The sequence below is a fragment of the Podarcis bocagei genome (genome assembly GCF_964188305.1).
Source record: "Podarcis bocagei genome assembly, chromosome: 1".
In the NCBI taxonomy this organism is placed as follows: domain Eukaryota; kingdom Metazoa; phylum Chordata; class Lepidosauria; order Squamata; family Lacertidae; genus Podarcis; species Podarcis bocagei.
In genome coordinates this window covers 4,524,233-4,552,070 of record NC_138125.1, presented here as the reverse complement: position 1 = coordinate 4,552,070, position 27,838 = coordinate 4,524,233, and the positions used below count along the sequence as shown (strand labels likewise).

Below are 27,838 nucleotides of genomic sequence, written 5' to 3'. Positions count from 1 at the left end.
AATAAGGAGTCTGAGAACGACTGGGGGGGTGGAGCTTGCATGCCTTGTGCCAATCAAATCGGGGACTCGCCTTTGCTCAGCGCTTCCCAGCGGAGAGGTGACGGTGGTTTTCCTTGCTGCATCCCCTTTGCTGGGTTGCTGCGCTGTGGGAACCACCGCTTGAGGCTTCGTTTGGCTGCTGGCTGGGCTTTCTGCCTTTGGCTCGGAGGGGCTCAGAAGTTGAACATACCTGCGCTCTGAAAATCCCTTATTTTGGCTGCTGATCCCTTATTTTCGAGGCTGCTGATCCCTTATTTTCAAATCTGTAAGTTGACAGCTATGTGTGGCTTAGAGGAGAAATGGGTCCATCAATATCTAGAGGACCACAGGCTCTCTCCACTGCAACCTAAATCTCTCTTTCGTGGCCAGGGCTGGTTGAGGACATTTTAGTGCCTGAGGCAAAACAGAAAGTGCTGCCTCTTCTTCCTCCTCAGGTTTCAAAGGACAGCTGCCACTCAAGAGACCAATGGCCTGACTCTGTATACAGTGGCTTTACATGAACTTCCACACAGGGGTCTGTTCCAAATTCAGAATGCTGCTTTCAGCCCTTCACAGGATGACTACACAGATAAAGTCTCCTCTGCCCTGGGTCAGCAGAACAGTGGGCTAGCCATTTCGGCAGCCTGCCTGCACCAAAAAGGTTGACACGACCTACGAGTGCAGCGAAAGGATGACTGAAGGAGCTGAAGTCAATGCTGGGAATGAGATCCAGAGAGGAAGGAGGGTCAGCTAAGGGCCATGGGAAGGAGGACAGCTCTTTGAAGAAATAATAATCTTTGTTCCAGTGGCCAGCAAGGAATGCATGTGGCTGTGTTGTTTCATTCTCTCTCTCTCTCTCTCTCTCTCTCTCTCTCTCTCTCTCTCTCTCTCTCACACACACACACACACACACACACACACTCCCTTCACAAAATTCATGCAAAATTCACTGTGAATTCATGGTACATGCTCTTTCTGACCCACTCTTGCCCAGTCCACACACTGGCAACAAGGGACATGTCACCGTATGACCAGATTCAGGGAGTCGATAAGCTGCCCTCTGTTCGGGTTGTGGTTTCTTCCTCTTATGTAAAACAACAGGAGAACTCACGAAACCCTACAAAATAGCAAATGTGTCCCAGTGTGATAAGAACACAGAAAAGGTCTTCAAGATACAGAACCTCCAATGCTGCTGTACGAGATTACAAAACAGGAACTAAAGACTCACTCCAGAACGGGAACGTTTTATCTTTTGCAGAGATAATAAATTGGAACGTTTCTGAGAATTTGTACGTGCAAAATTCTCTTCAGGCTTTCTTGCAATGCTGAGTCAATTTCTCATCAGGGGGCCAATTGCCAGATCCCGACATACCAACTGTGAACTGACAGGACCTTTCCAGGGATAGGAGATATCTAGCTTTGGGGGGGGGGCACTAAATATTGGATCCTTGAATGTCTACATATTTCTGCTCTACTTGAAAATGGAGTGCAATAGTGGAATTAGGGAATATGTATTTTTGGACAACAGAGTTGATGGGTACAAAAATCATGACACCCACCACAAAGGAAGAACAACTCCAGCAGAGGTGAACAACTTGGCTTTGTGTATTTCAATCTTAGCATGGTCCAGTGACCGTTTTCGGTTGGCTTCTCTGATTTTTGCAAAAGTAGTTTTAAATGAGTCTCAGCCCACATACTTTGCCATTCCAAGTCTGTTAACTGAATATTAAGCTCTGCCTCCCAAGTGGCTTGTAACCTTCCCCAAGTCGGAAACTAAGCATCTTGCATATGGCTCATTAGATGTAAGAGATGGTTGTTCGTTTCTCATGAAGGTCTGCTAGAAAAACTACTCTTTTAAATAGCAATAGCTTTTACTCACGGTGTCCTTGCACTTGTTAGATTAAATATACATGCACAAAGCAGGCAGGTATTACTTATGTTATGAATGTGTTACATAGATTTTTCACTAAAACTCTTACAAACTCACACTCTTGAGGCAAAATAAAAAATTCCTTCCAGTAGCACCTTAAAGACCAACTAAGTTAGTTCTTGGTATGAGCTTTCGTGTGCATGCACACTTCTTCAGATACACTGAAACAGAAGTTGCCAGACCCTTCTATATAGTGAGAAGGTGGGGAGGGGTATTACTCAGAAGGGTGGTGGGAATGGGAGATTGGCAGATAGCTGAGATGAGCCTGTTGACAACTCTTAACGACTGTAATAGGTCTTACAGGAAAAGGCAAGGGGTGAGAAGGTGAGAAATGGCTTAGTCATGTATAATGAGATAAGAATCCAATGTCTTTGTTCAGACCAGGTCTCTCCATGGTTTTAAGTTTGGTAATGAGTTGCAATTCAGCAGCTTCTCTTTCCAGTCTATTTCTGAAATTCCATTGTAGTAAAACAGCTACTTTGAGATCTTGTATAGAATGTCCTAACACTCTTGAGGCAGACAGCAGAATAGAACAGACCTACTGCTCAGGGGCTCTAACAGAACAAAAAGACTTATTAACTGACTTATTAACGAGTATGCATTACTTAGCATTTTGGAGGCTCTTATCTCACAAAAGGTCTGCTTCTCACATGGCTTGCAATCCTCTCCAAGTTGGAAATTGAGTGTTAAGAAGCGTCTCATTTGGACAGTATTTCCAAAATTGTCCCACTCCTCCTCATTGAAGCTTGATCACACGATCCCTCCAAAAGGGTTAACGAGCGCTGAGCAAACCTCTGTATTTTTATGTGTGGTTTGAAGAGGAAAGAGGGAAGAGGAGGGAGAAGGAAATGAAGCCCTTACAAAGTAGCTTGACAGTCACAGAAGAAGCGCTCCAGCCACTGCTGCCTATGTGCTTATTGAGGAGAGGTCTTCTATGCAAGCACCAGCCCCTCCCAGAGAATACTGGAACCAAAGCATAGAATCATAGAATCATAGAGTTGGAAGAGACCACAAGTGCCATCGAGTCGAACCCCCTGCCAAGCAGGAAACACCATCAGAGCACTCCTGACATATGGTTGTCAAGCCTCTGCTTAAAGACCTCCAAAGTAGGAGACTCCACCACACTCCTTTTTTTTTTAAAAAGATTTTTATTGGTTTTACAAATTTTAAAAAACAGACAAACACTTAAGAAAACAAACATACACGTATAAATTCATAACATATTTTCATAAACCTCTTTTCTGGGACTTCCCCATACCCCCCCTTTCTGCATCCCAATGTCTAAAATTTTATAGCAACTCCCAATTGTTACTTTCCAACCTCAGTCATCTTAGTCATCTCTATATTCTGACCTTATGTCACTGTATCCCTTTGTTCCTAAGAACCAAAACACTCTAACATTCATTGAGTTTATAATAGTCCTTAAGGTAACTTTTGAATTTTCTCCATTCTTCTTCCGCTGTCTCTTTTCCTTGGTCGCGGATTCTGCCTGTCATCTCAGCCAATGTCATATAGTCCATCACTTTCATCTGCCATTCTTCCAGAGTGGGTAGATCTTGTGTCTTCCAATGCTTTGCGATGAGTATTCTTGCTGCTGTTGTAGCGTACATGAAAAAAGCTCTATCCTTCTTTGCCACCAATTGGCCGACAATGCCCAAGAGAAAGGCCTCTGGTTTTTTAGGAAAGGTACATTTAAGTACCTTTTTCATTTCATTATAGATCATTTCCCAGAAAGCCTTTATCTTCGGGCATGTCCACCAAAGGTGGTAGAAGGTACCTTCAGTCTCTTTGCATTTCCAACATTTGTTATCGGGCAGATGATAAATTTTTGCCAGCTTGACTGGGGTCATGTACCACCTGTATACCATTTTCATAATGTTTTCCTTTAAGGCATTACATGCCGTAAATTTGATACCGGTGTTCCATAACCATTCCCAGTCATCTGACATGATGTTATGACCAACATCCTGTGCCGACTCCACCACACTCCTTGGCAGCAAATTCCACTGTCAAACAGCTCTTACTGTCAGGAAGTTCTTCCTAATCTTTAGGTGGAATCTTCTTTCTTGTAGTTTGGATCCATTGCTCCGTGTCCGCTTCTCTGGAGCAGCAGAAAACAACCTTTCTCCCTCCTCTATGTGACATCCTTTTATATATTTGAACATGGCTATCATATCACCCCTTAACCTCCTCTTCTCCAGGCTAAACATGCCCAGCTCCCTTAGCCGTTCCTCATAAGGCATCGTTTCCAGGCCTTTGACCATTTTGGTTGCCCTCCTCTGGACACGTTCCAGTTTGTCAGTGTCCTTCTTGAACTGTGGTGCCCAGAACTGGACACAGTACTCCATGCCTAATCAGCAACATATTGCTGATTATTATTATTGTTTTGGCAGGGGGGAAAGTGTGGACCAGAAGTGAAGAGGAAATGGGAGGGGAGGAAAGGGCAAAGGGCAGGTCTGTGCCAAGTTTGTGTCCTAATTTCCATGCCAAGGGAAACTGAATCCAGCTGCGAACAGCCATCTAATTAAGAGATTTTGCAAGTATTTGCTTATTTTGCTCAACTTACTCTGCTTTTAGCAGTCACGGAGAGGCAAGAAAATCTGCTGAGCAATAAAATCCCACTCCCTGACGAGTGAAAACTCATGAAGCCTTCTCACCATGTTTCAAAATACCCCTTCACCGTCATGAGGGCTAGAAACCTGATTGTGTGTGTGGTGTGTTTGAAAATCTTAGGATGGTGACACTGATGGCTGTTGGGGTCCCTTCCAGCCCTACAATTCTTTGAAGCAAGATGCAAATCTACACCTGCGTTGTGCAGCAGAGGGTCATTCCTGCCTCCTGCTTATAAGCCACACTGTGTCTCCCTTTCTCTTTCCTGTTCCAGCCACACCTGACTTGTTGATTAAGCTCCTCCAGTAAATTCTTAGCTGGCATAAAACGGTCTGAGGAAGAGCTTCTAGCCTCATAGGAATTGAACTTTTCCCACACAAGGAAATAAATTAGCTTAACCCGTGGCTTTTTCGGAAGGTGACTTTGACAAGAGGAATTGTCACTACTACCAGAGAAGCCGTAAATGTAGACCTGAACGACCGTATTTTTCGCCCTATAGGGCACACTTATTTTGGGGGGGGGGGCAATAAAGAAAAAAACTTATTCCCCCCCCCCGAGCCCCAAAGAGCAAAGAAGCCATGACAGTGAGCGGGATGGATCCCACTCGCTGTCCTGGCTTTGTTTTTAGCCTCGGGGCTGGGGGTCCGGAGCTTACGGGGCTGGGGGCGGGGGAAGGCCAAGCTTCCCCCAACCCCAGACTGGTCCGGGAGTGATGGCGAGGTTGCGCTCAACCTCGCCATCGCTCCCGGAGCTTGCTGTCCGCAAGCCTTGGGAGCCCGGCGGGAAGTCGCGCCGGCTCCCAAGGCTTGCGGAGAGCTGCCTGAAGCCCGGGGTACGCCCCACTGCGCTCCCCGGGGTTCGGGAACTCCCGCCGGGCTCCCAAGGCTTGCGGATAGCTTCCTGAAGCCTGGAGAGCGAGAGGGGTCGGTGCGCACCGACCCCTCTCGCTCTCCAGGCTTCAGCGAAAGCCTGCACTCGCCCCATAGGACACACACACATTTCCCCTTCATTTTTGGAGGTGAAAAAGTGTGTCCTATAGGGCAAAAAGTACGGTAATTTTTGGACGAGAAATGCATTTGTCCGATTTAGTCTGTTTGGTGTTTGGCAACACTGCAACATTCGCATCTCCGTCCAAATCCCTGTGTCTTTTAGATTTCCTCATCTCACCTCGATGAGCACCCGCTCTTCCAGAATGTTTAACGGCAAACGTCCAAGTGCTTCTGGCAGAGCAGCCTCATGCCCTCACCCACCTGTGCATGCCTCCAAGCTCAGCTGAAAGCTTATGTGCTGGGATGGGGTAGAGAGGACGGACCCCCTCCCTGGGGCTCAGCCAATCAAACACCCTGCCCTTTCTCCCAGAGTTCCCTCCCATATCTAGTGGTCAAGAGATCCTGAACACAAATGGCTTAGCTAAAATAAGTTATGCAACTCTCCTGCTCAAGCCTCATCGAGAAAACCAGTTGCAGTGAGACCAAAAGAGCAACATGCAGCAAATTTGACATTTGTATGTCTCCATTATTGAGGCTTGCAAAACTGATGCGTTTAATGAAGATGGTTTGGCCAGATTGCCTTTATTAGCTTTGGAAGTTACATTTCATCTCCAACAGGAAGGAAGCCCACTTTGTGATTATTTCCCACTAGAAGCAACCTCTGCACGCTGCCTCTATAAAATTGCCTTCAGATTACATTAACCTACCAATTTGAAAGGGTACAGAGGCGATGTTTAGCTCTAAACAAATTCAGCCTGGCTTGTAGAACTTCATGATTTATTCCCCCCAAATGTAATTAGCATTGACTCTGGAACACTTATGACTGAGCAGCTCTGGGAAATACTATTATAGGTCAAGAAATTACCTCTGTGATGCACTAGACTCTTCCCCCGCCCCCCAAAAATGTATTTTTAGTTTTCCAGAGCAATACAACCACACATACTAAATGGACACACAGAGACTGGAGGTTAAATAAAAGATTTGACCTTTATTTAAAATACAAGGCATTTATACATAGTGTTTTATGTCACGGGACTAATAAGCACAATACTGGTTTCTCCCCTTGGCATAGGCAGGGCGAGTTGGGGGTCTCCCTGGCTGTTAGTGTTAATTTCAAAGCGGGGACCCTCGAGCCAAGGCAACTGAGTCTTGTTAAGGGCTTTGTGGCATAGCTATAAGGAAGTCAGGATTTTAACTTAGATTAAAAACATACCATAAGGCCAATGCGCTTGGTACTATTGCGATTCCTACTTTGGCTTGTGAGACTAGTTTAAAAAAGAAAAGAAATAAAGAAAAAGGAAGAAAAACCTGTACAATTTTATAAAATTTGTGTTTTTCTTTTTACATTAGTTACACGCACGCGCACACACACAAATCCTTATACTTCATAGACCTTTACTTCATATTGTAATGATGTCTTCCTTTTTGCATATCATCATAGGTAGACAGTGACTATGCTGGTGAATACTAAAGGTGTTCGTAATACAATACGGTGTAAAAAAAAAAAAGATAAAGGGAAAGATGAAAGAGACACACATGCACACACAATATATATATAAATGATTATCAAAAGGAAACAAGAAGTTATAACAGATACGCTTTAAAACCTAACGAAGGGAGTATTTTTCAAGGCCACGCATGATTGCTTTTTGTAAAAAGCTCCAGATCCTTGCAATGGACCTGATTTACGTAGTGCGAAAAATAAGTGGCCAAAGGACAGAGTCCGCCAAGCACCACTGCTGCACATGAGGCACCCATGCGCAAAACCCCAACGAAACGAATGGGGAAAGAGGGGCAGCAAAGAGGGCTTCCTGGATTGCACACCAAAAAAATAATAATGCTACTTCTAAAAGTAGGAGGGGTGTTGACACATGGATGTCAATTTTTACAATATATATATATATATATATGTATTTATTTATTAAAAACTCACAAAACATGCATTAACCATGATAAATAGACTTCATATAGATTAGGCCCTGGGTATCTTTATAGTTAAGATGGCTTAGAGGTGTTTATTGATTTGGTTAGCTTACATCTGTCAGAAATTAACCTGACCAGGCCCCACTGTCTGGCTGAGGTGGGGCAGGGGAGGGGCGTGGGGGCGAGAGGCACAAGCGTCAGCGTTACACAGTTTGTGTTATTGTCTTGCTCTAGCAGATTAACGGAAGTGCTGTTTAGTGCACATACAAACTGGTCTGCTAATGCAAAAGTTTCCATGATATTTAAAGAGTAAAGATACACTTCAAGCTTAACTTGATTAAGCAGCATATTTCAGATAACAGCTGTTGAAGTTAAATATTAATATGGCCGTTGAGTTTCTGTCAGTACAACGGGAGGTCTCATCCGACTCACACCCAGCCACTGGTCAGTTTGTAGAACATCTCTTCGTCTAAGCTTTCGTTCTGGTCTTTCGCACGCGTTGACAAGAAAATGTAGCCGCCAATGAACTCATGCACCACTTTGCAATCCACTTCGGTGCAGATGAAGGACACTCGGACGTCATCGGCAAATTCTACTGTTACCTGAAAGTGGAAGGCAAAGACAAAACTTTGTGCCAGCCTAAATGGTTGTGCCCAAGGGCCCTTCATGACAACACTGCCACTTAACTCACACCTATTCAAATTCTTATCCAAATTCCTCTGAAGAGCCCAGAGGAGTGCACACAGCAGTGGAGGAAGCCGCTCGGGAGCCTGGGGCGGGGCGAGGCGCTCTGCAGGGCCTTCAATGAGTCTGCCTGCCTCCTCCCACTCAGCCACCCTACAGCTGGGGGGGGGGGGAGGCAGCGGGCAGACAGTTTGGGCAGTGCGGAGCCTGTGTGCACCCAAGCCACCATATCTCTCATTTTGTCACCCCCCCTCAGTGGTGGCACCTGGGGCGGCCCAGAACCACTGCACCCCCTTCCTCCGCCCCAGAGTGTACACAGGAATTATTCCGTTCTATCACAACACCCCCATAAAGTAGGCTAGGCAGAGACTGACTGACTCAAAATCACACAGCTCCATGGCTAGCAGGAATTTGAACCCCGGCCTCCCTGCCCTAGGTCCAATATTTTATTCACTGCAGCACAATCCAGATGATTCTCCCAACCAAAGCTGAGAGGACTAAGAATACGGGGAAAACACATGTGATCCCTCCCCTCTTACATGCCATTTCCTTCCTCAGCTTTGTCAAAACCAGGAGGTTTAATTTGTGGCTCTGACAATGTTGCTGGACTTCAGTTCTTAGAAGCCCCAGGCGGCACGACTAGCTTCCAGGGATGATGGGATCTGTAGCCACAAACAACATGTAGGAAGCTAAAGGCTAGCCACCACTTCTCTAACCAGAGTTTGCTCTGACGACTGAATCGAGGAACTATGGTTAGTGCCATTCATATGGCTACATTTCCCATCTGACTGACAGAATGGAAAGACCTTAGATAGCCACAGTCTTTCCTTATCAAGTGACTGCCATATCCTTCAATAAGACAACCTAGTCAAATGCTGAGATCATCGATTGCTAATTCAGTTGGTCACATGAGCCACCATTTTTAACGTCTTCAATGTATAATCAAAGTGTGTAAACAATCTGAAGTTCTTTAGGATATATTTTGGCCCTCAGAATTTTCCCCGGGTCCCACACCCTCTGTTCTTAGGCCACATCCCTCACTGGTTCTGCTTCAGATCGCAGGTTTTGTGGCCTGACTGCCATGTGTCACTGAATGGAGACAGTGTCTCTTGCCGACCTTCAGCATGCCTAGAGAACTCTACGCCTTGCTTACCATTTTTATTTCCCAGTTCACGTTCCACTGTTTCATGTTGCTGAACCGCCATGTCTTGATAGCGTCGCTGGTGCTTGCATCCATCCGTATCAGCCGGTTGTAGGCGATCCCAATAAGTTCTTCTTTCTTGCCCCCTTGGAACCTGAGGTGTCCAAGTTGTATAAATAAACACTTTTACATCAATGTCTCAATCTTTCCAAAAGTGCCTAACAGTGAGAAAGTACTAACTGCCTCCAGAGAAGCCCACTCCTTGGGCTGTTTGCTGCACTTACTGTGCCATGAGTTAAGACTACGTGAAGCGTGGCTCCCAAAGGCAACAAAGCAAGCCTTCTGCACTGACTCATGCAGAAGAACAACGGGTAGCCTCCTTCAAGACGTGGCCATTACTCAGCATCGCTGTATGAGGAGCAACTGAATGGCCCGGTTACAGCCAACGCAGAAGCAGGGTGGAATCAGGTGGCCCACAAGAGGCCACGAAGGTGGTAAATCTGGAGAAGTAAAATAATGGCAAGATGCAGCAGGCAAGGATACCGGTAAGGAGTGGGCACTTTGGGAGCAGTTTCATCTGTCAGATTTGGATCTTGAGTACACTAGCAGTTTTCATGTGGCTCAGTACGTCCCACCCTCCCTCCGCCAGCACTTTGGAAACGCTGTCCTATGTTTACATTCAGTCTAACAGATTTTTTACTGCTCTGTATTGCTTTTTATTCAGCTGTTTTCATTGCCAGCTGTTTTCGGTGACTTACGTTGGATAGGCAGTGTAGAATAAAAAGTTTCGGGGTAGGGAAAACCTTTACTCGTGATTGTGCAAGGCACTCTTTCCCTCTGCCTAAATCCCAGTGAGACAACTCAAGAGCAGAAGGTTTATATTGTTATGCTCCCAGTTCCACGTTCTTATGGGCAGTGAGCAGGCATAACCCGGTAACTGAAGAAGCCCATATACCCAACTTGCCATTTCCATCTCTCACTTCTGAACATTGATGTTTTTGGTGGATAACTGCACAGACCTTGCAATGAAGTGTGTGATGCCGAACTCTGGGAGGGACTGCCAAGCTTGTATAAATCTCATTTTGGCTTCAATGAGACTCATCTGGGCGACGTTCTGATGGGCCTCCAAGATCCGGGCAGTGATCTGTAGGGTAGCAACACAGAGAGTTGATACTCTGCACTGACAGTGGCAAGAAGGGAACAAAATACAGAGAGCTGCACAAAGGGGGGGGGACAGAGGAGAAGGTCTATAAAATGACCCCAACATGCCCCTGCACAGTTTCTCACCTGCGCTTAAACTTGCAACTGTGCTCCTGCAAATATATTGTAAATACTGATCTCTGAAGATGTTTTTCTGCGTGATGTTTGTCTTGAAAATGTGAGCTGCTCTGATTATCATTATTTTTAATAACCCTGCACATTCACAGAAACAGCTGTGCACCCATTTGTCAAGTGGTGGGAAAGGGAGCGCGCCTTGGGAGACGCAAAGGCGTCTGAGATTGTGCAGGGCCGGATTCCCTTCCTCCCCAAAAAGGAAGAAATGGGCTTCGATATGTGCACCGACACGTGCACCGATATGAACCCGCAAATGGGTGATGGGCAATATCAGTTACATGCAAGTAAGAAAAAAATGTCCCCAAATTAATTAGCTAGTGAAAAATGACAAGTATACCCATGGCTGTCTCAGCTACCTTTTATTTTTTTATGACTAAACATTTTTTCTAATCTCTTTGAATGTGGAAAAAGAATGAGGACAAAGTAGGCAGCCTCTGCAGAAGTCTCTGGATTAAAAAAACAGGCAACGCTTCCAGGAACCAGAGTTCTCAGCTCCTCTGTCTCTCCCGCACTGAGGTTCCTGTTCCCTTTCCCTTCCTTGTTTCCCCCCCGTCCTAGTTAAGTCTTCGTTGGAAGGATTTGCAGTTTTTAAAAACCAAGCATGTTAGCAAAAGCAAAGGTCACAAATGTGCTGCCGAAGAAGCTGGTGGGGGAGGATGCTGAGCGAAGGAAACAAGGCTGCTCATTCTTCCTCCCCCATTCTAGAATATGCATTCTTCATTCATCCAGAGGGGCATTAAACGCAGGAGTGAAATCTTCTGCTCACTTGCAAAGAAGGCCTTCGAGTGACCAGCGGCAACTGGCAAAGTGCTTTCTCCGCATACAACCCGCCTGCCACCGCAGAGCTATTACAGGTGCTTGACGGCTTCGCTCAGAGCTGGGCTGGCAAGGGCCAAGAGCCAAAAGGGAGCGCATGCACATTTAGTCCCCGCACTTGGCAACGCCATGGGTAGCTGCAAGTCATGAATGTCTGGCCAGGAAGTGTTAACTTTCCATCACCTCCGCGGTCTCGCATTTTCCTTGTTTCTTATTTTATGTGTTTGACCATAAGCCTGTAGGCCTGGCCATCTGCTTCGTTGTTCTTAATGGCCGTGCAGCACCTAGTTGTTTAAACACTTGATTTATTTATTGCTACTATTAAGGAAGAGAAGGGACAGCAGGAGCACTGTGCAAGCAATGGGCTATGGGAACAGAGTGCACCATCAGGGTTGCTGCCTATCCATAACTCTCTCCCTGTCTCCTGGAAGCCAGAAGTCACGAGAGGGATCAGCGAGAGCAGCTGCATTAAGAGGTCTCCTTTTTTCCACGGCTCACTGACTTGGCAGGTGCTCACCCCTAAGCTAGAATGCGTGACCATTAGAGCATCCTTGCCAGATCAGAATTTCCATCCAGCCCAGTGCCCTGTTTCCAACGATGGAAAGCCAGATGCTTACAGAAAGCCCACAATTCCCTGTTTTGTCTTCCAGTCGACTGCTTGTTTTAGAGCTACAGTTTCTCTGAATATGGAGGCTCTATTTCACTATTGCTGGTATCTAAGCCCTTTATTGATCTGCCATTACTAGTGCATTTCCAGGTGTTAGTGCCAGAAAGCAAAGGAGGAGACGTAGCCACGTACAAAACACAGCCCACCCTTGTCTCAGAGGAAAGCAGGCAGAGGAGAGATGGAAGGGTGGGGAATCTCCGCCTGTTGCTTCTCGTTTACTCGTATGCCGTGACATAGCATAACACCACACGGAAGCGCTTGCAAGTCAACACACGCTACGCTCCTTATAGTGCATCTCTGAGAGCCCCTTCCCTGCTTTTAAGCATATATTCACAACACAGCAAAGTCTTTTAAGTGCTTATTTATTTTATGTTTACTGTCACTTACCAAGTCTCTTATATAGCCTGGCTGCAGAAGGCAAATGCGAAGAAAAGAAAAGGAAGCAGAAAAAAAAAGAGGCAAATCAGAAATATGGCAACAAAGCAAAGGGAGGAAAATGTGCAAATTATCAACAATTGTCGTTCAAATCAATTAAAACAAAACAAAAACTCAAAACCTTTTACCATGAACAACTGTCCTGGGGTGAAAAGCAGCAGGAAATGAGCACAAGCATGAAGAAGGGAGCAAAAAGGAGTGCAGCAAGACCAGGGGCTCCCCAGGCACTTTGGACTGAGGCAACCCAGGGCTGGCTGGGGCAGGGGGCAGCCCAAAGCACCTGGGGGGCGGCAGGTTGAGGAAGGCTGTTCTAGAGAATGGAGACTCAGCCATGGGACGACCTTCCACAGCCCACAGAATCTTGGAAGATTTTCACCCTGTCTTCTAAGGCAAGCTTTTAGCTGACCGAGTTGATGAAAAATGGAATGGCAAACAAGTCAGCAAACCAAAATAAAAATGCAGGATTATCATCTCAGACTGGAGAGCAAGAAAAAAGAAGCGCAAGTTAAACTGTGTTTTCTGCAGCTCCTGATCTCCAGATCCGTGGAATGAACTTTTGTTTTCTGAGCAAAAAGAATCACGTACTGCAGCATAACGAACTGTTGCTTTGAGTGTGTACAGCTCAATTGCTGAATGTATGCAAGTTACCCAAATCACATGCAAAAAAGCAGCAATCTCCAGCATGTTTCTGGCGCGGCGGCTGTAGTGAAATAAGAGGCCACCTGCAGTTTGAGAGCACCAGCTCCTCTCCTCTAGCAAATGTGAAAGGAAAGGTAAAATGGGAAGAGGGTTTCCTGTTTCCACTCTTCTTCTGCAGTCAGGAATACTCAGGCACAGCTTATATTCGGCAGAGAGTGAAAAATTGCTTGCAAAGACTACCAAGAAACCTAGAAGTACTCAAGCAGTGCAGTGCCACCAGCATATCAAGTACAGTGGTACCTCTGGTTACATACTTAATTTGTTCCGGAGGTCCGTTCTTAACCTGAAACTGTTCTCAACCTGAAGCACCACTTTACCTAATGGGGCCTCCTGCTGCTGCCGCGCCGCCAGAGCACGATTTCTGTTCTCATCCTGAAGCAAAGTTCTTAACCCAAGGTAATATTTCTGGGTTAGCAGAGTCTGTAACCTGAAGCGTATGTAACCTGAAGTGTATGTAACCTGAGGTACCACTGTACTAACCACTGGGCTGCTGCAGCATCTTGGAATGATTTGAATGTTTGACTGAACCACCACAGATCTAACATCTAACATCCATTTTCCCCAACCAAGTCTGTCTGTATATTCTGCTGTGGTTGGCCAGGGCAGAGGACTGCACCTGACTGAGCACTCAGAAGCAATGAGCTGCCACACAATATGAATTCTGAATGGCAACAACAACTTCTATAGGTAAGAGGAAGAGATCCGATTTCAACTAAATATGGGGGAAACTCTGCACCCCCGTTGGCACTTTTCACCAAATGTCTTTTTGCCAAGAACTACCTCCATTTTGAGGGACGCGGGTGGCGCTGTGGGTTAAACCACAGAGCCCTAGGGCTTGCTGATCAGAAGGTCGGTGGTTCGAATCCCCGCGACGGGATGAGCTCTCATTGCTCGATCCCTGCTCCTGCCAACCTAGCAGTTCGAAAGCACATCCAAGTGCAAGTAGATAAATAGGTACCGTTCCGGCGGGAAGGTAAACGGCGTTTCCGTGCGCTGCTCTGGTTTGCCAGAAGCGGCTTAGTCATGCTGGCCACACGACCCGGAAGCTGTACACCGGCTCCCTCGGCCAATAAAGTGAGATGAGCGCCACAACCCCAGAGTCGGCCACGATTGGACCTAATGGTCAGGGGGCCCTTTACCTCCATTTTGCAGAAGGGCTCGTGGGAAAAAGGCTCCCTTTCTGAGGCCCAACACCTGGCAGCATCTCCAGTTGAAATGCAATCTCAGGTAGAGTCAGGCAGGCAGGGAAAGTCCTCTGTGTTGAGAACTGTTGCCAGTCAGAGCGGACAGCACAATGCTAGAAGAGACAGACTTCAGTAGCAGAGCCTTGTCCCCAGCATCTCTGGGCAGGGCAGATTTCCTGCCTAAAATGCTGGAGAGCTGCTGCCACAGTCAGTGCAGACAGCAATACTGTGTGAGATGGATCAATGGTCTGAATCAATCTAAGGCAGATTCCTACATTCCTTAACTGTCAAGATTTGATTCCTAGAGCTTGCTGCTTATTTCAAGTGTGGCAGCTGAACTTCACACTGTAAACTGTGGAGCTCTGTAGTGGAAACCAGTCCTGCTGAGAGCAGTGGAAAGAGACCTGGCACGTGACGAGTCCACGGCTGCTGTAGATTCATAGATCAACAGATTGCTGCTTCAGAAGCAGCAGCCCTCCCTGCTCTCCACTTACTCCCTGCATTCTACAAATTCCACAAGGGCAGCATTTCCTTCGTTCCACCAACAACACATCACACGACATCCCTGTGCAGCCTCCCAGATCTGAGCAATCCAAGGAAGGCAATGCTAACAAAATACAAGTCCACACCTCTAGCAGGCTTTCCTTAACTGAAGCCCCTCCTGCTTCTCCACTCAATCCATTTCCACATCAAGGGAACCTTTGATGGCCAGAATGGGTACACTTTATCCTGCCCCCCACCTCTCCTGCTACCCCAACATCACTTCTTAATGCACAAGCTACATCAATGCAAGAGTTGTCCCCCCCCCCCCGCCCTGGTCTCTGCCCTCTTGCAGGTTTAAAGATCATTTTTAAAAACAAATAAATCATAATTTCATTACATACGCTCTTGCCATGCTGGTATAATGTCTCTTTCAGATAATAAATGAAAGTTATACAGGTTGTCAGCACTGTGCCAAAGGAAGGGATCCGCCCACCCCCAGTTTTTGCAGGCTGTCTGCAATCCACCCCCATGCTTTCTGTTACCTTAATCCTAACCACCTCCAACCTGGTGTCTCCCAGATGTTTTGTACTACAATTCCCATCAGCGTAACTGTGCCAGCTAAGACTGATGGGAGTTGTAGTTGAAAACATCTGGAGGGCAGCAGGTTGGGGAAAGGAAAGCTGCCCTGTACATCCTGTTCTGAATCATGCATAGCTGAGAGCTCCAAAAGCACAACACACTTCTTGGAAGTGTTCCCTTCCAGTGGTAGGAATGTCAAGCATTTGAAGTTGAAATGGGGAAAAAACCCACCACGGAAGATGTACTACAACCACAGCATGTTTTAATTTTCTGTGCACCGCTTATAGAGGTATTAAGTGGCATGGAAATGGTCTAATTAAATGAGTAAATGGATATACTGCTCAACGCCCCCTGTTTTGCTAGGACACCAAAGAGCAATTGTGTGGTGGCACACAAACATTAATAGTCACAAGTGCCAATCAAGGAGTTACACCAAAACTTACACATGACTGCAACAGCACTGAGTCACATGTTTTGGTGCTCGTTTCAGTTATCGCAGGACACAACTTATAATGCTACTAAACACTCCAAAGCCAGTTTGGCTTTGTTGCGGAAAACACAGGAATTGAATATACAAATTCAACAAAAACGTTTTGTTGAATTCATTCAATTCCTGTGTTTTCCCCACCAAGCCTTTGAAAAACAGAGTTTGTAAGGCAGCCCAAGCATGTTCAGAAGGCGACTTTGTAAACTGAGCTAAACCAAATCCTAGTGCTGATTTATTCTGCTAGCCATAGCTTTCATTCTAGACCTGACTATGCCAGTTATGAACTACTTATTTCCACTTGAGATCACTTGATTCTATCAACCTCCATGGGGTCAAACTTGTTTAAGTGGAAATATATTGGCAAAAAATTATTTTTTGTTTTGTTTTGTTTTACTGTGCTGGCTGAATAAAATTTCCAGGTAGTGCTGCTCAAGATAACCAAATCCTTCATTCAGCAAATTCCCAAGTTTGGTCACTTTTTAACAACAGCCTGAACAAAACAAATTAAGATTGTTTGCTTTGCAGACAAATGATTAATCCCAGATCAAAGCCACAATTAAGGAGCATTAATGAAACATCCTAATTGTTTTTAAAGCCATCAAATATTAAGAGGTAGCTTTTAAGTAAATTTATAGATGGCAATTAACTGCTTTAAGAATCAGTTACATAGACAAAACATCTTCACCATTGTGTTGGAGAGGATGCAAGGCAGTTGATAGGACAATTCCATACAAATCAGAATGCACAATATAATCCAAGTCTGGGTTTACTAACAATATTTAAGGAAGATCAGCTCAATTTACGTTATAAGGAGCTCATCACTTTCTTTTCCTGGTGGCAGCACGACTACTCCTAGCACAGAACGGGAGAGGACTTGAACACCTACTGCATATCACAGGTTGGGGACAGAATGTATGGCCTTATCTGAAAAACGGACGAGAAGAGTTTGTGCCTTGAACAACTCATCTGATGATTCCCCTGAAATACAGCGCCCCTTTATAATATAAAACATTTGAATGAACTGGCGCCCACCGACTATGCACATAGGTTTATGGCAAAATCAGGCACACTAAATCTTCTGTTCTGGGGAGAAGGGGGGAAATGGGGTAAACTTAATGTTCTGTTCATATTTTGTAGAAAACCAATAAAAAAGCCATAAAATAATTAAGAGGTACTCTGTAAAAAGTCACAAGGGAGTGGGAGTAGAAAGAGGGAGGGTGAGCTGCTCTTTCTGGGGCAGGGGAGTGTTCAAAGAGCCTCCTTAAAGGGAAATGCAAAAAATACTACTTTTTCCACTGGTAGGACAAAATCTTTTTGTCCAGTAGCACATTACAGACCAACTAAGTTTGTTCTAGGTATAAGCTTTTGTGTGCATGCACTATACCTAGAACAACGTAGTTGGTCTCTAAGGTGCTACTGGACAATTTTTTTATTTCTATTTTTTTTTTATTTTGACTGCATCAGATCAACACGACTACCTACCTGAAACTGGTAGGACAGACACTACAGGTGCAGAGAGATTTCTTAAATTCTGGTCTGGAGTGGGCAGAGTGGAAGGAACAAGAGAAAAACACAGCAGAGGCAGACAGCCTGAACTGAACATGTGACGTTCCATGCTCACCACCCACCACTTCTCAAGCAACTGAACAATTCCCACTAGTGGAAACAGGCACGACCTCTCTCCAAAGCACAGGGAAGTTGACACAACAGATCACACACCTCTGTACACTATGTTAATGAATCTGGAATGACCGTATAGTAATTATGAACACAGAGCAGACTCCCCACTCCATCTTCAAAGGAGCAGATAGGAAACACAGTCTTTTTTAACCATTTTTTAAAAATTAAATTAGATTTTTCAGTGTCACCAGTGCACACAATGCTTGGCTTCACCATAACACAGTGAAGGAAAGAGTCTTTCCCCCAATGACCTTACAATTATGTCCAATATTGAGCTGGCCAGCATAAGGAAGCGGGTCCAAAGTGGAGGAAACGATCCTTTGGGCGTATTTGGAAATCCACCCACCTTGTTTTCTGGACAAAGGCTCCAGCAAAATAAGACTCCAAAGTTAAGTACCTGCTTGTTTTTATACTTCTTCAGGTATCGAGGGGAAACCAGGCATTCAGGGTTGATGTCCGTGGTGACCTGCTCAGCAATTATCTGTGGGTCTGGGTTCAGGTGCTGCATTTTCAGAAAAGACAGGATGTTCTGAACTTCCAAGTTGTATGAACTGTCGGCCATGGTTTTGCCCTTGGAGGCTAGCCGGCAAGCTGCCATCCAGTGTGCATACTGCTTCTCCTGCAGTTTGAAAGGAAAAGGAGGTGCCCATTAGGCTGCAGCCTTCGCTTCATTTCACTCTGGTTCTGACAATTCCAGACCTGAAATTCTTGGTACATACATGGTAAGCCAAACTTAACACCAAATGCATTTGCAGGATAACCAACCATAAGAAAGGAGATAAAAGGGCTCATCTTGCACAAATATTGTGGCATTGTGTTTCGTAAAGTTGTGCTGGAATTAAGTGTCAATCCCAGTGAATGCTGAATCCGAACATCGCATCTGTGCATCTTTGCCACCCTGTTTTTTCACCTCCATATTGTGGGTTGTGGGTGGGAGAGAAACATATATAAAATTGGTGGCTTGTTTATGGCCACCCAGCACAGTTCATGGCTGAGGTGAAATTGTAACTGTGGGTTGTGCAACTATCCCGAGGTATATAGTTAAATATGAATCCTTTAGTACACAATTTGCAAACTACTACGGGATATGGAATAAAGAGTTCCACTAAATGTGCAGCTGAAAACAAGCCACCTTTAGTTACTTCCCTGCCTTCTGTTAAATTGAGAAAAAATTGCTTTTGCCACTGTTTCACCTCACTGGCTCTTGCTGCCAGGGATGGGGTCAGCACTGAGAAATGTCCTCAGGTTTTTGCTGGCAGCTACACAGTGAACATTTGTCACCTTAAACACCTTACAGGGCTTGGACGCAGGCTATCTAAAGGACCGCCTGTTCCCTATGATTCTTCCCACCTGTTAAAAACTTCTGTGGGAGGCTCTCATCTTGTGGCCTGCCACTGAGGACAAGGCCTCACTGTTGGTGGTGTCCAGGTTCTGGAATTCCCTCTCTTGAGGAGGCCTGCTTAACCCCTTCCCTCAAAGGCCTACAGACAAAACCACTCTGTTCAGATAGGCCTTGGATACTGACTCTCAAGGGCACTGTTGTTTTGGTGTTTCAGCTGCCTGTTTTCAGTTGGTTCAAAGAAACAAATGCACCTGCAAGCAAACTGCACATAAAATAAACTGGGTGCTACAGTACCCTAGTTAACACAGCCTCCAAGTCCATAAGGCTCCATATGCAGGGCCAGCCAGTCCCATAATTTTGTGGTTCCCAGGAGAGCCCTGCAGCGCTCACCCCCTACTCACTCTTCACAAATAAGCACGTGCAGTAGCTACCGTGTGACAAATCCCCATGATGCAAACTTACGTTATCACAACGGAGCCAAATTTCATTCATGCCTTCAGCCACGGGGATCAGAAGTTTGATGTTGAACTTCTGGCCAGAGATGTTGACATCAGGAGTCACCTCACACCCTACAATAAAAAAGAGCAAGGTTTTATACTCTGCATAAGGATGTGGGGGGTAGATAAAATGTGTTACACTACACGACGCAGGAAGAAGTCTGGTTTTGGGTTCGCTATTAGCAGATAACAATCATGGGAAGGGATGGAACGACTCGTTCCTGGATTCCCATTTGGACACAGAAGCAGCTGTGAATGAAACTGAGGCAGGGTGGAAAGCACAGAGCAAAATAATAATGGCCTACTGTTCATAATAGTATGGGACGCGGGTGGCGTTGTGGTCTAAACCACAGAGCCTAGGGCTTGCCGATGAGAAGGCCGGTGGTTAAAATCCCTGTGATGGGGTGAGTTCCTGTTGTTCGGTCCCAGCTCCTGCACACCCAGCAGTTCGAAAGCACGTCAAAGTGCAAGTAGATAAATAGGTACCGCTCCAGCGGGAAAGTAAACGGCGTTTCTGCGTGCTGCTCTGGTTTTGCCAGAAGCAGTTTAGTCATGCTGGCCACATGACTCGGAAAAACTGTCTGCGGACAAACGCCGGCTCCCTCAGCCAGTAAAGCGAGATGAGCGCCGCAACCCTAGAGTCGTCCGCGACTGGACTTGACTGGACTGGACTGGACAGGTCAGAAGTACCTTTAACCTTTATTCATAATAATGGCCCAATATTCGTAAGAATGGACTATTATTCGACCACTTGTGAAGGAAAAGGGGGGCGGGCAGGTGAGCCTGCTTGGACACTCCAGTCTCTGGCGTGGATGCCCTACCCCCACCTTTTGATCTCAAAAGTGAGGTTTGCTTATTTTTAATTTTATTTATCCAAAAGAAAAAGAATGCAGTACAAAAACACAGGAAAGGGAAGGGGAGAAATACAGCAAAAGGACCAATGCAATATATATATACAAGGTACAGCATGACTTCTTCAAGCCACAAAAAGTTCCAGCTGCATACATTAAAGTTGCCAAATGTCCACAGCTGTTGTGTCCTTTTCGTAAGTCTTTGCTGGATGCATATGGAATAAAGTTCTGCCAGGTGGCGTAAAATGCTTGTAGTTTTTCTTGCATACCCTGGATTTTATGTGCAATTTTCTCTGCTATTGCTAATGTTCAAATTTGAGAACTTAAAACACTGTTTTAATCAGTGCTGGGGTGGGGGTGGGGCGAACACTACTGAAATGGTGTAAAGGTAAAGGTACCCCTGACCATTAGGTCCAGTCGTGGCCGACTCGGCAGCGCTCATCTCGCTTTATTGGCCGAGGGAGCCGGCGTACAGCTTCCGGGTCATGTGGCCAGCATGACTAAGCCACTTCTGGCAAACCAGAGCAGTGCACGGAAACACCGTTTACCTTCCCACTGGAGCGGTACCTATTTATCTACTAGCACTTTGACGAGCTTTCGAACTGCTAGGTTGGCAGGAGCAGGGACCGAGAAACGGGAGCCCACCCTGTCACGGGGTTTTGAACCACCGACCTTCTGATCAGCAAGTCCTAGGCTCTGTGGTTTAACCCACAGCGCCACCCGTGTCCCTTATCTGAAATGGTGAGAATACCCCAATGTACAGGTGGATCTTGATGAATGTGGGCACCATCTTCAGGGCTGCAGCTTTTAACACAACCCTCCTCTAGAGATGGAAGCAGTGGGATTCTTAAAAGAAATCGCTTTTCTTGGAAGCAGTGAATGCAATTTTAGTCCTTTTTCAGCTCCTCCTAAAGAATTCTTTTAAAATTCAGTCAGCAGCAGCAGCTTTGTTCAAAAGCTCCCAAAAAGGTATTCCAGGCTTCCCTTCCCCAGAACACATCCTCGTAGCTATAGTCTGAGGTCATTTGGCAGCCTCTCTCCGTTTCTGCCTCAAAGGCTTTTTTTTTTTTTAAAGGATGTCAGCCATGCCTCTTTCACAACCCTCCAAGCTGGAATACTTTACTGCTGAATACAAGCAGAGCTGGTAGCCTTAGGAATGTCAGATGCAGCAGAAATTCCTTGCAAATGGTATCTGAATAAATGTCTCTGCATACTGAAAGGGATGGGGTGTGTGCTTAAAATCAGGAAATGCTATTAGATAATAAAATAGCTTAGTTTTGATTAGACAAAGTAGCACTGATTTTGTTTCTCAAAAAATTGTTTTTTCTCATGTCTTCTAAAAGCTCCTCATTGCAATTTGCTTTACCCTTTACGTAGTTAATTTGGGAGCATACATATTGCATATTGCATATTGCATTATGATTATGATTATGATTCCCCCTTTTCCTGACAGAGATAGAAATAAGAACAGGTAAAGTCTCTCTCTCTCTCTCTAATTTACTTATGCAGAATGAAGTCTTGCTTTCAGACCAGCAGCAGAACATTCTGTAGGGACTCTGCTTGTTACAGCCACACATACAAGGGTTTGTTTGTGGCAGATAAAGCAGTAGCATCATCTGCTTGGGAAATGGGGACACAGCCATGCTATTCTACGCCATGAGCCAACTAAACCCTCTAAAAGTCATTAATGTGGCACAATGGCCAACGTAGCTTTCATCAATTCTGACAGCCTTCAGGACGGCCTCTTCCCTGCCTACAACAAAACAGTATGACATGACAGAGGGGTGAAGTAGCTGCTGAACGCATCTCCCAGTGGGATGATATTGCATAACAAGCAAAAAGGAATGTTTATGCCCTTGCTCAGACCAGGGTTCTTCTGCCCATCTAGGTAGCAAGCAAAGACACCTTGATCACTTTTATTTAAGTGCTGCAGAATTTAAAAACAAACAAACGAACCAGAAATGCAGCACTGGAGGTGAAATGGGAAGAGGTATACCAAAATTGCATGTATTCCCTGACTGCCAGCCACATTCCCCCCATCTCCGCCCCACCCCGCTATAAATGTACACACAGAAAGTATTGCTTTGTTTTATTATGGTGTTTTCTGTGTTGCTTGACTATATTCCTCAATTCTCTGAAAAAACCCAATCGAAAAACTATTTTAGAAAAACCCTGCTTGCCTTTTCTTACCTCTCAAATTCATCTGGTGAGCCGGAGTCCCATTGGATTCTTCCTTGCTCTTGTAACAGGAAATAGATGTGTCTTTGAAGGTGCACCAGTACTGCTTGTAACCCTTCAGCGTCAGCTTCTTTGGCCTGTTAGCAATTAATATGAATATGAGGAAAAACCATGTTTGCACCCAGCATGTATCACATGCAACTCAAGTCCAAGAGTGATCACCAGAAACTAAATCTGAAATGGTGGCAGAATGATAACCTCCGCCTAACCATGTATAATGGTTCCCACCGTTCCTGTGAAGATTACAGAAAGCCCGCAGCCTACGTGCATTTCACTTTATGTGCCTTATTCAGCTTTATGCACACAGCAAAAAACAAGAACAAAAAATGGAGGAGGGTCTCAGAAAAAAACAACTTTGGTCACCCACCACTGAACCCAATATGTTTTGAGTATGAGCAATTTTGGTTTTAGGCGCAATCCCCAGAATGGAACCCCTGGCTAAGTTGCGGGCTTATTGTATACAAAAGGGACACATTGCCTTGGCTCATGTTTTCATCAGGGATCAACGCTGAATTATGTGACAGAGGAATGGTATGAGCTTGCCTGCTTACATACAGATAACCATCCCATGCCAACTGGGGCTTCCATATGAATGGTCAACCATGCAGCTGCCCCATTGACTTGATATTCTTTTCTACCCACCTTCTTTATTTTATTTTTTGGAGGGGAACTCATCAGCATAAGCCTCAGTGTGCATGTGTGAAAGTACCAGCTCACACAGAAGACAACGAGATGACCATTGGGGTCGCTTCCAACTCTACAATTCTAAGTCTCTGCGATTCTAAGTCATAGTGTGTGATGTTGTGTTGTGTTTTTACTATTTTTTGTTGGCAGCTGCCCAGAGTGACTGGGGCAAGCAAGCAAGCAAATACCTCTATATCTGCAGTTACTGAACTTCCCCTGCAACGCATAGCTATAGTCAGGTGTTGAACTGCATTTTCCAGGCTCCATCAACCGGATACCCCTCAGCTATTTTAGACGGCAAATCCCAACAGCCATGCTGGCTGGGGCAAATGGGAGTTGTAGTCCAAAAAGAGCAGAGGAGCACCAGGTTGATGAATCCTACCCTGTAATATGTGGTGCAACTCAGCTGTGGGTTTTTTGTAATCCGCATGGGCTGGCAATGACTAGGCCCCTCACAAACCAGAGCACTCTAGGCAAAGTAGCAGCAGATTCCAGAACCCTGCTGCAGTTGTGCAGAAACTGCTTGAGTAATAAATCAACGTGGATAGGTTTCTTGGAAGGCAGGATGTTTGCCAGCTGCTGTTGCTGCTGTTTATTCTTATTGCACTTGTGATTCAACAGAGGCATAGGCATTTGCCTCCAGTTCCTGCTCTCCAGTGCAGCTTTTTGTTTTAGCACCAAACAAGGTCCTACTTCATCCCCATGCTGGCCTTTTGGCCATTTGCAAGAAGGATTACCCATTCCACATGCCCCAAATATAGTGGTGCCCCGCAAGACGAAAAACCCGCTAGACGAAAGGGTTTTCCGTTTTTGAGCTGCTTCGCAAGACGATTTTCCCTATGGGCTTGCTTTGCAAGACGAAAACGTCTTGCGAGTGTTCCGATTTTTCCCCGCTTTCCCCCCCTTTCTCTAAGCCGCTAAGCCTTTAATAGCCGCTAAACCGCTAATAGCGCTAATCCGCTAATAGGGTTGCTTCGCAAGACGAAAAAACCGCTAGACGAAGAGACTCGCGGAACGGATTATTTTCGTCTTGCGAGGCACCACTGTACACACTTCCTGGTCTTTGGAGAAATCTACAGTGGGCCCAGCCTGATATTTTTTCTTCTGAATCTTGCTGCTCACTTAAAAAAACAACAACAAAAAGCCAGATTTTAAGCGCACTCTTTTTCTAGGGCATTGTACTCAAAAGTGTTTAGCCTGTTATATCCTTGCAACAACCCTGAGGGCTAAGTTTAGCAGAGAGCATGCAACTTGCCACATCACCCAGCAAGTTTCACAGAGAAGGGGTCATTTGAAGCCAGGTTCCCCACGTCATCTAAATCCAACATTCTGCCAGCACCACGCTGGCTTCCACTTTAAAACTGCAGCTCTCTGATAAGTCTCAGGTTGCCTGATGGTGTTTACAACAAAAGGAAATGCCCAGGAAACGAAAGGGAAAGGCAGTTCAGCGTCTCCCCACCCCACAATATGAAAAGAATCGGGGTGGGGATGGAGAAGCAGCTACCTATAACCCACTGCAAGGATGACTAGGACTTCCTGGGGACCGCCAATAACCCAGAAAGCAGCCCACGTTTTAATGTGTTGCCTTGCAAACAACTGTTCTCCACTTCCTCTACATACCTCGCTATATTACACATACAACCAATTCCTGGATTCCTGTCATGTCCAGAGTATGGTGGGTATTAGCTTGCAATAGACGACTAAGGCTGCCAAGACATTAGTCAAAGTCCAGACACAACTGTTTCCAGTTTCCACATGCCCTGATCCAAGATAATACTCTTCCTCCCCCCCTCCAAATAAAAAGCCTTATTTAAAAATCAAAATAAATCTGACTAAAGAATAGCACAGCTAGCCTAAAGCTGGTGTTTTCTGGCAGCTTAAATAGAGCAAACTGGCCAGAATCAAGCTTGTTTATTATCCATCTATGTGCTCATGAAGTCCAAGGAAGGTACTGGAGTGATATTTCAAGCTACGCAACAGTCCCTAATTTTAGGACAGCTGGGATGGCTGCCAGGGTGAACTCCATCACAGAAAACATTTCAGCACCAGCTACTGATCTAAGGAGTAGTAAAGGACCTGAACCAGTTTTAATATCTAAAACGTAAGATGCTGGGTCTAAAACCATTCTGCAGTTCTTATCCTCCAAGATGGAAGCCATTGGCTGCATCCAGTGCTATTCCCAATTTAGAGCAGGACCACCGAAATGAATGGAAATGACTCATTGAGGGTCATTAATTCAAATGGGTCTACTCTGAGTAGGACCAGCATTGGATCCAACCCATAAATTTGAACAATGGGTCACTTCACGCACAGACATATGTACAATTCTGGCATTATTTATTTAGCACTGAGGGATGGATTGCAGGTACCAAATCAATCACCACAACTGATGTTTTCATACACTTCAAATCACACACAAGTACAGTATATGAACCTGATCAGTGTGCAGAGATTAGCTGCAGTTATAATTGCATAGCTTGAAATACTACTCCAATACAGTGGTACCTCAGGTTAAGTACTTAATTCGTTCCGGAGGTCCGTTCTTAACCTGAAACTGTTCTTAACCTGAAGCACCACTTTAGCTAATGGGGCCTCCTGCTGCCGCCGCGCCGCTGGAGCATGATTTCTGTTCTCATCCTGAAGCAAAGTTCTTAACTTGAAGCACTATTTCTGGGTTAGCGGAGTCTGTAACCTGAAACGTATGTAACCTGAAGCGTATGTAACCCGAGGTACCACTGTGCCTGTCTTGGACTTCATGAGCACATAGATGGATAATAAACATACTCAAAGATACTCTTAGTTGTCAAGCCCTGGCAGTGAAAATAAATCCAGGGGCTGAGTGCATAAGATGTTTAAGCCATCTGTAACATTAAAAAAAATCTACTTCCTAAGTACATGTGGTAGAGGCTGCTTCAGGTTTCAAAGCCAAGCAGAGGGAGCCCCTAGAGATTCTAGGAAAGAAGCAATGCAATTTTTATCATTAAGGTTCGCTGATCTTTGCTGCACTCCCAGGATTTCCAGCCAATACTTACTTGAAGACTTTAATGAAGTCGGCAAGCTCCGGGATCGAAGTGATGTCACCCTGAAAACAAGACATCAGCCATTGTGTGTTTCATGTGCCAGAATCAAGAATCAGTACTGGGAGGGGAAATGCTTTGGGGACAGCAATTCAGCTTATTAAAATGCTTGCAGGGTTGCTTCAAAAAGGCAGCATCCTTGCTTGAGTAGGAAGAACAAGAAAAGACCTGATTCAATTAAAAAAACAATTATAGCAACAAAACTTCAAGGACTTTCTGGCTATGGATGGCCAGCTAGAAAACTGTGTTGTTTTAGATCTTTGGAGAGGCTAAATGGTCTATTTTTTTCCAGATGCTTTTAAGCAAGAAAGACAGGCTCCTATTTAACTTTCCAGTGCAGTACAGTATTATAATAATAATAATAATAATAATAATAATAATAATAATAATAATAATAATAATAATTTATTATTTATACCCCGCCCATCTGGCTGGGCTTCCCCAGCCACTCTGGGCGGCTTCCAAAAGAATATTAAAATACTATAATACATCAAACATTAAAAGCTTCCCGAAATAGGGCTGCCTTCAGATGTCTTCTAAAAGCCTGGTAGTTGTTGTTCTCTTTGACATCTGGTGGGAGGGTCTTCCACAGGGAAGGCGCCACTACCGAGAAGGCCCTCTGCCTGGTTCCCTGTAACTGGGCTTCTCGCAATGAGGGAACTGCCAGAAGGCCCTCGGTGCTGGACCTCAGTGTCCGGGTAGAACGATGGGGGGTGGAGACGCTCCTTCAGATATACTGGACCAAGGCCGTTTAGGGCTTTAAAGGTCAGCACCAACACTTTGAATTGTGCTCGGAAACGTACTGGGAGCCACTGTAGGTCTTTCAAGACCGGTATTATATTCATACCACTGAGCCTAGGGCTTGCCGATCAGAAGGTCGGCGGTTCAAATCCCCGCAACGGGGTGAGCTCCTGTTTGGTCCCAGCTCCTGCCAATCTAGCAGTTCGAAAGCACGTGCAAGTAGATAAATCGGTACCACTCCAGCGGGAAGGTAAACGGCGTTTCCGTGCGCTGCTCTGGTTTCGCCAGAAGTGGCTTAGTCATGCTGGCCACATGACCCGGGGGAACTGCATAGGCTCAGAATAATTTTATTTATCCATACCGAGTCCATGTTAAAATATTCTCTCTTGCCTTTTAAAACAAGATCATGGCCTGTTCAGGTGATGTGCCTAAGGGGGAAATCTCATTGTGTGTAGAAGGTCTAGGGTTGCATGTGGTGGTCCCATGTGGCCCAGGCCTACTAATTTAGCCCCAGTCCTTCTTTATTGGAGCAAGGAGGGTTTGAAGTGGGCCTTCTGCCTGCAGCTGTAGAAGTCTCTGCTCAACTGGGAGCCCCTTTGGAACTTCTCTGCTCAGCATGGAAATGTCTGGGATAAGTGGGCAGGGATGCAAACCTTGGGGGTGAGGCTAGCATGTTCCACTCCATGCCCCCAACACACTGATATTTCCTCTTCAGGCATTAACACCTGAGAAGGACTCATGTGGGAAT

At 45.4% G+C, this 27,838-nt stretch overlaps 1 protein-coding gene and 1 long non-coding RNA gene across 5 annotated transcripts in view; one reads left to right on the top strand and one right to left on the bottom strand.

Moving 5' to 3' along the window:
• Positions 1 to 6,515: 6,515 nt before the first annotated feature.
• The window catches only part of FERMT2 (FERM domain containing kindlin 2), an 87,298-nt gene continuing 65,975 nt past the window's right edge, over positions 6,516 to 27,838 (bottom strand). For 2 of the 4 annotated variants that reach the window (XM_081192416.1, XM_081192418.1), the window contains 8 exons: positions 26,305 to 26,354; positions 22,541 to 22,665; positions 19,465 to 19,571; positions 18,058 to 18,279; positions 12,501 to 12,521; positions 10,315 to 10,439; positions 9,308 to 9,449; positions 6,516 to 8,072 (listed from right to left, as the gene is read on the bottom strand). In XM_081192416.1, coding sequence (XP_081048542.1) covers positions 7,899 to 8,072; positions 9,308 to 9,449; positions 10,315 to 10,439; positions 12,501 to 12,521; positions 18,058 to 18,279; positions 19,465 to 19,571; positions 22,541 to 22,665; positions 26,305 to 26,354 — 966 coding nt within the window. In that variant the 3' untranslated portion in view covers positions 6,516 to 7,898. The remainder of the gene's footprint in view (positions 8,073 to 9,307; positions 9,450 to 10,314; positions 10,440 to 12,500; positions 12,522 to 18,057; positions 18,280 to 19,464; positions 19,572 to 22,540; positions 22,666 to 26,304; positions 26,355 to 27,838) is intronic. The other 2 variants (XM_081192417.1, XM_081192419.1) reach the window with 1 other exon arrangement.
• On the top strand, positions 15,274 to 16,897 carry LOC308587652. Its single transcript, XR_014008507.1, has 2 exons — positions 15,274 to 16,039; positions 16,126 to 16,897. It is a non-coding gene; the product is annotated as an uncharacterized lncRNA (long non-coding RNA).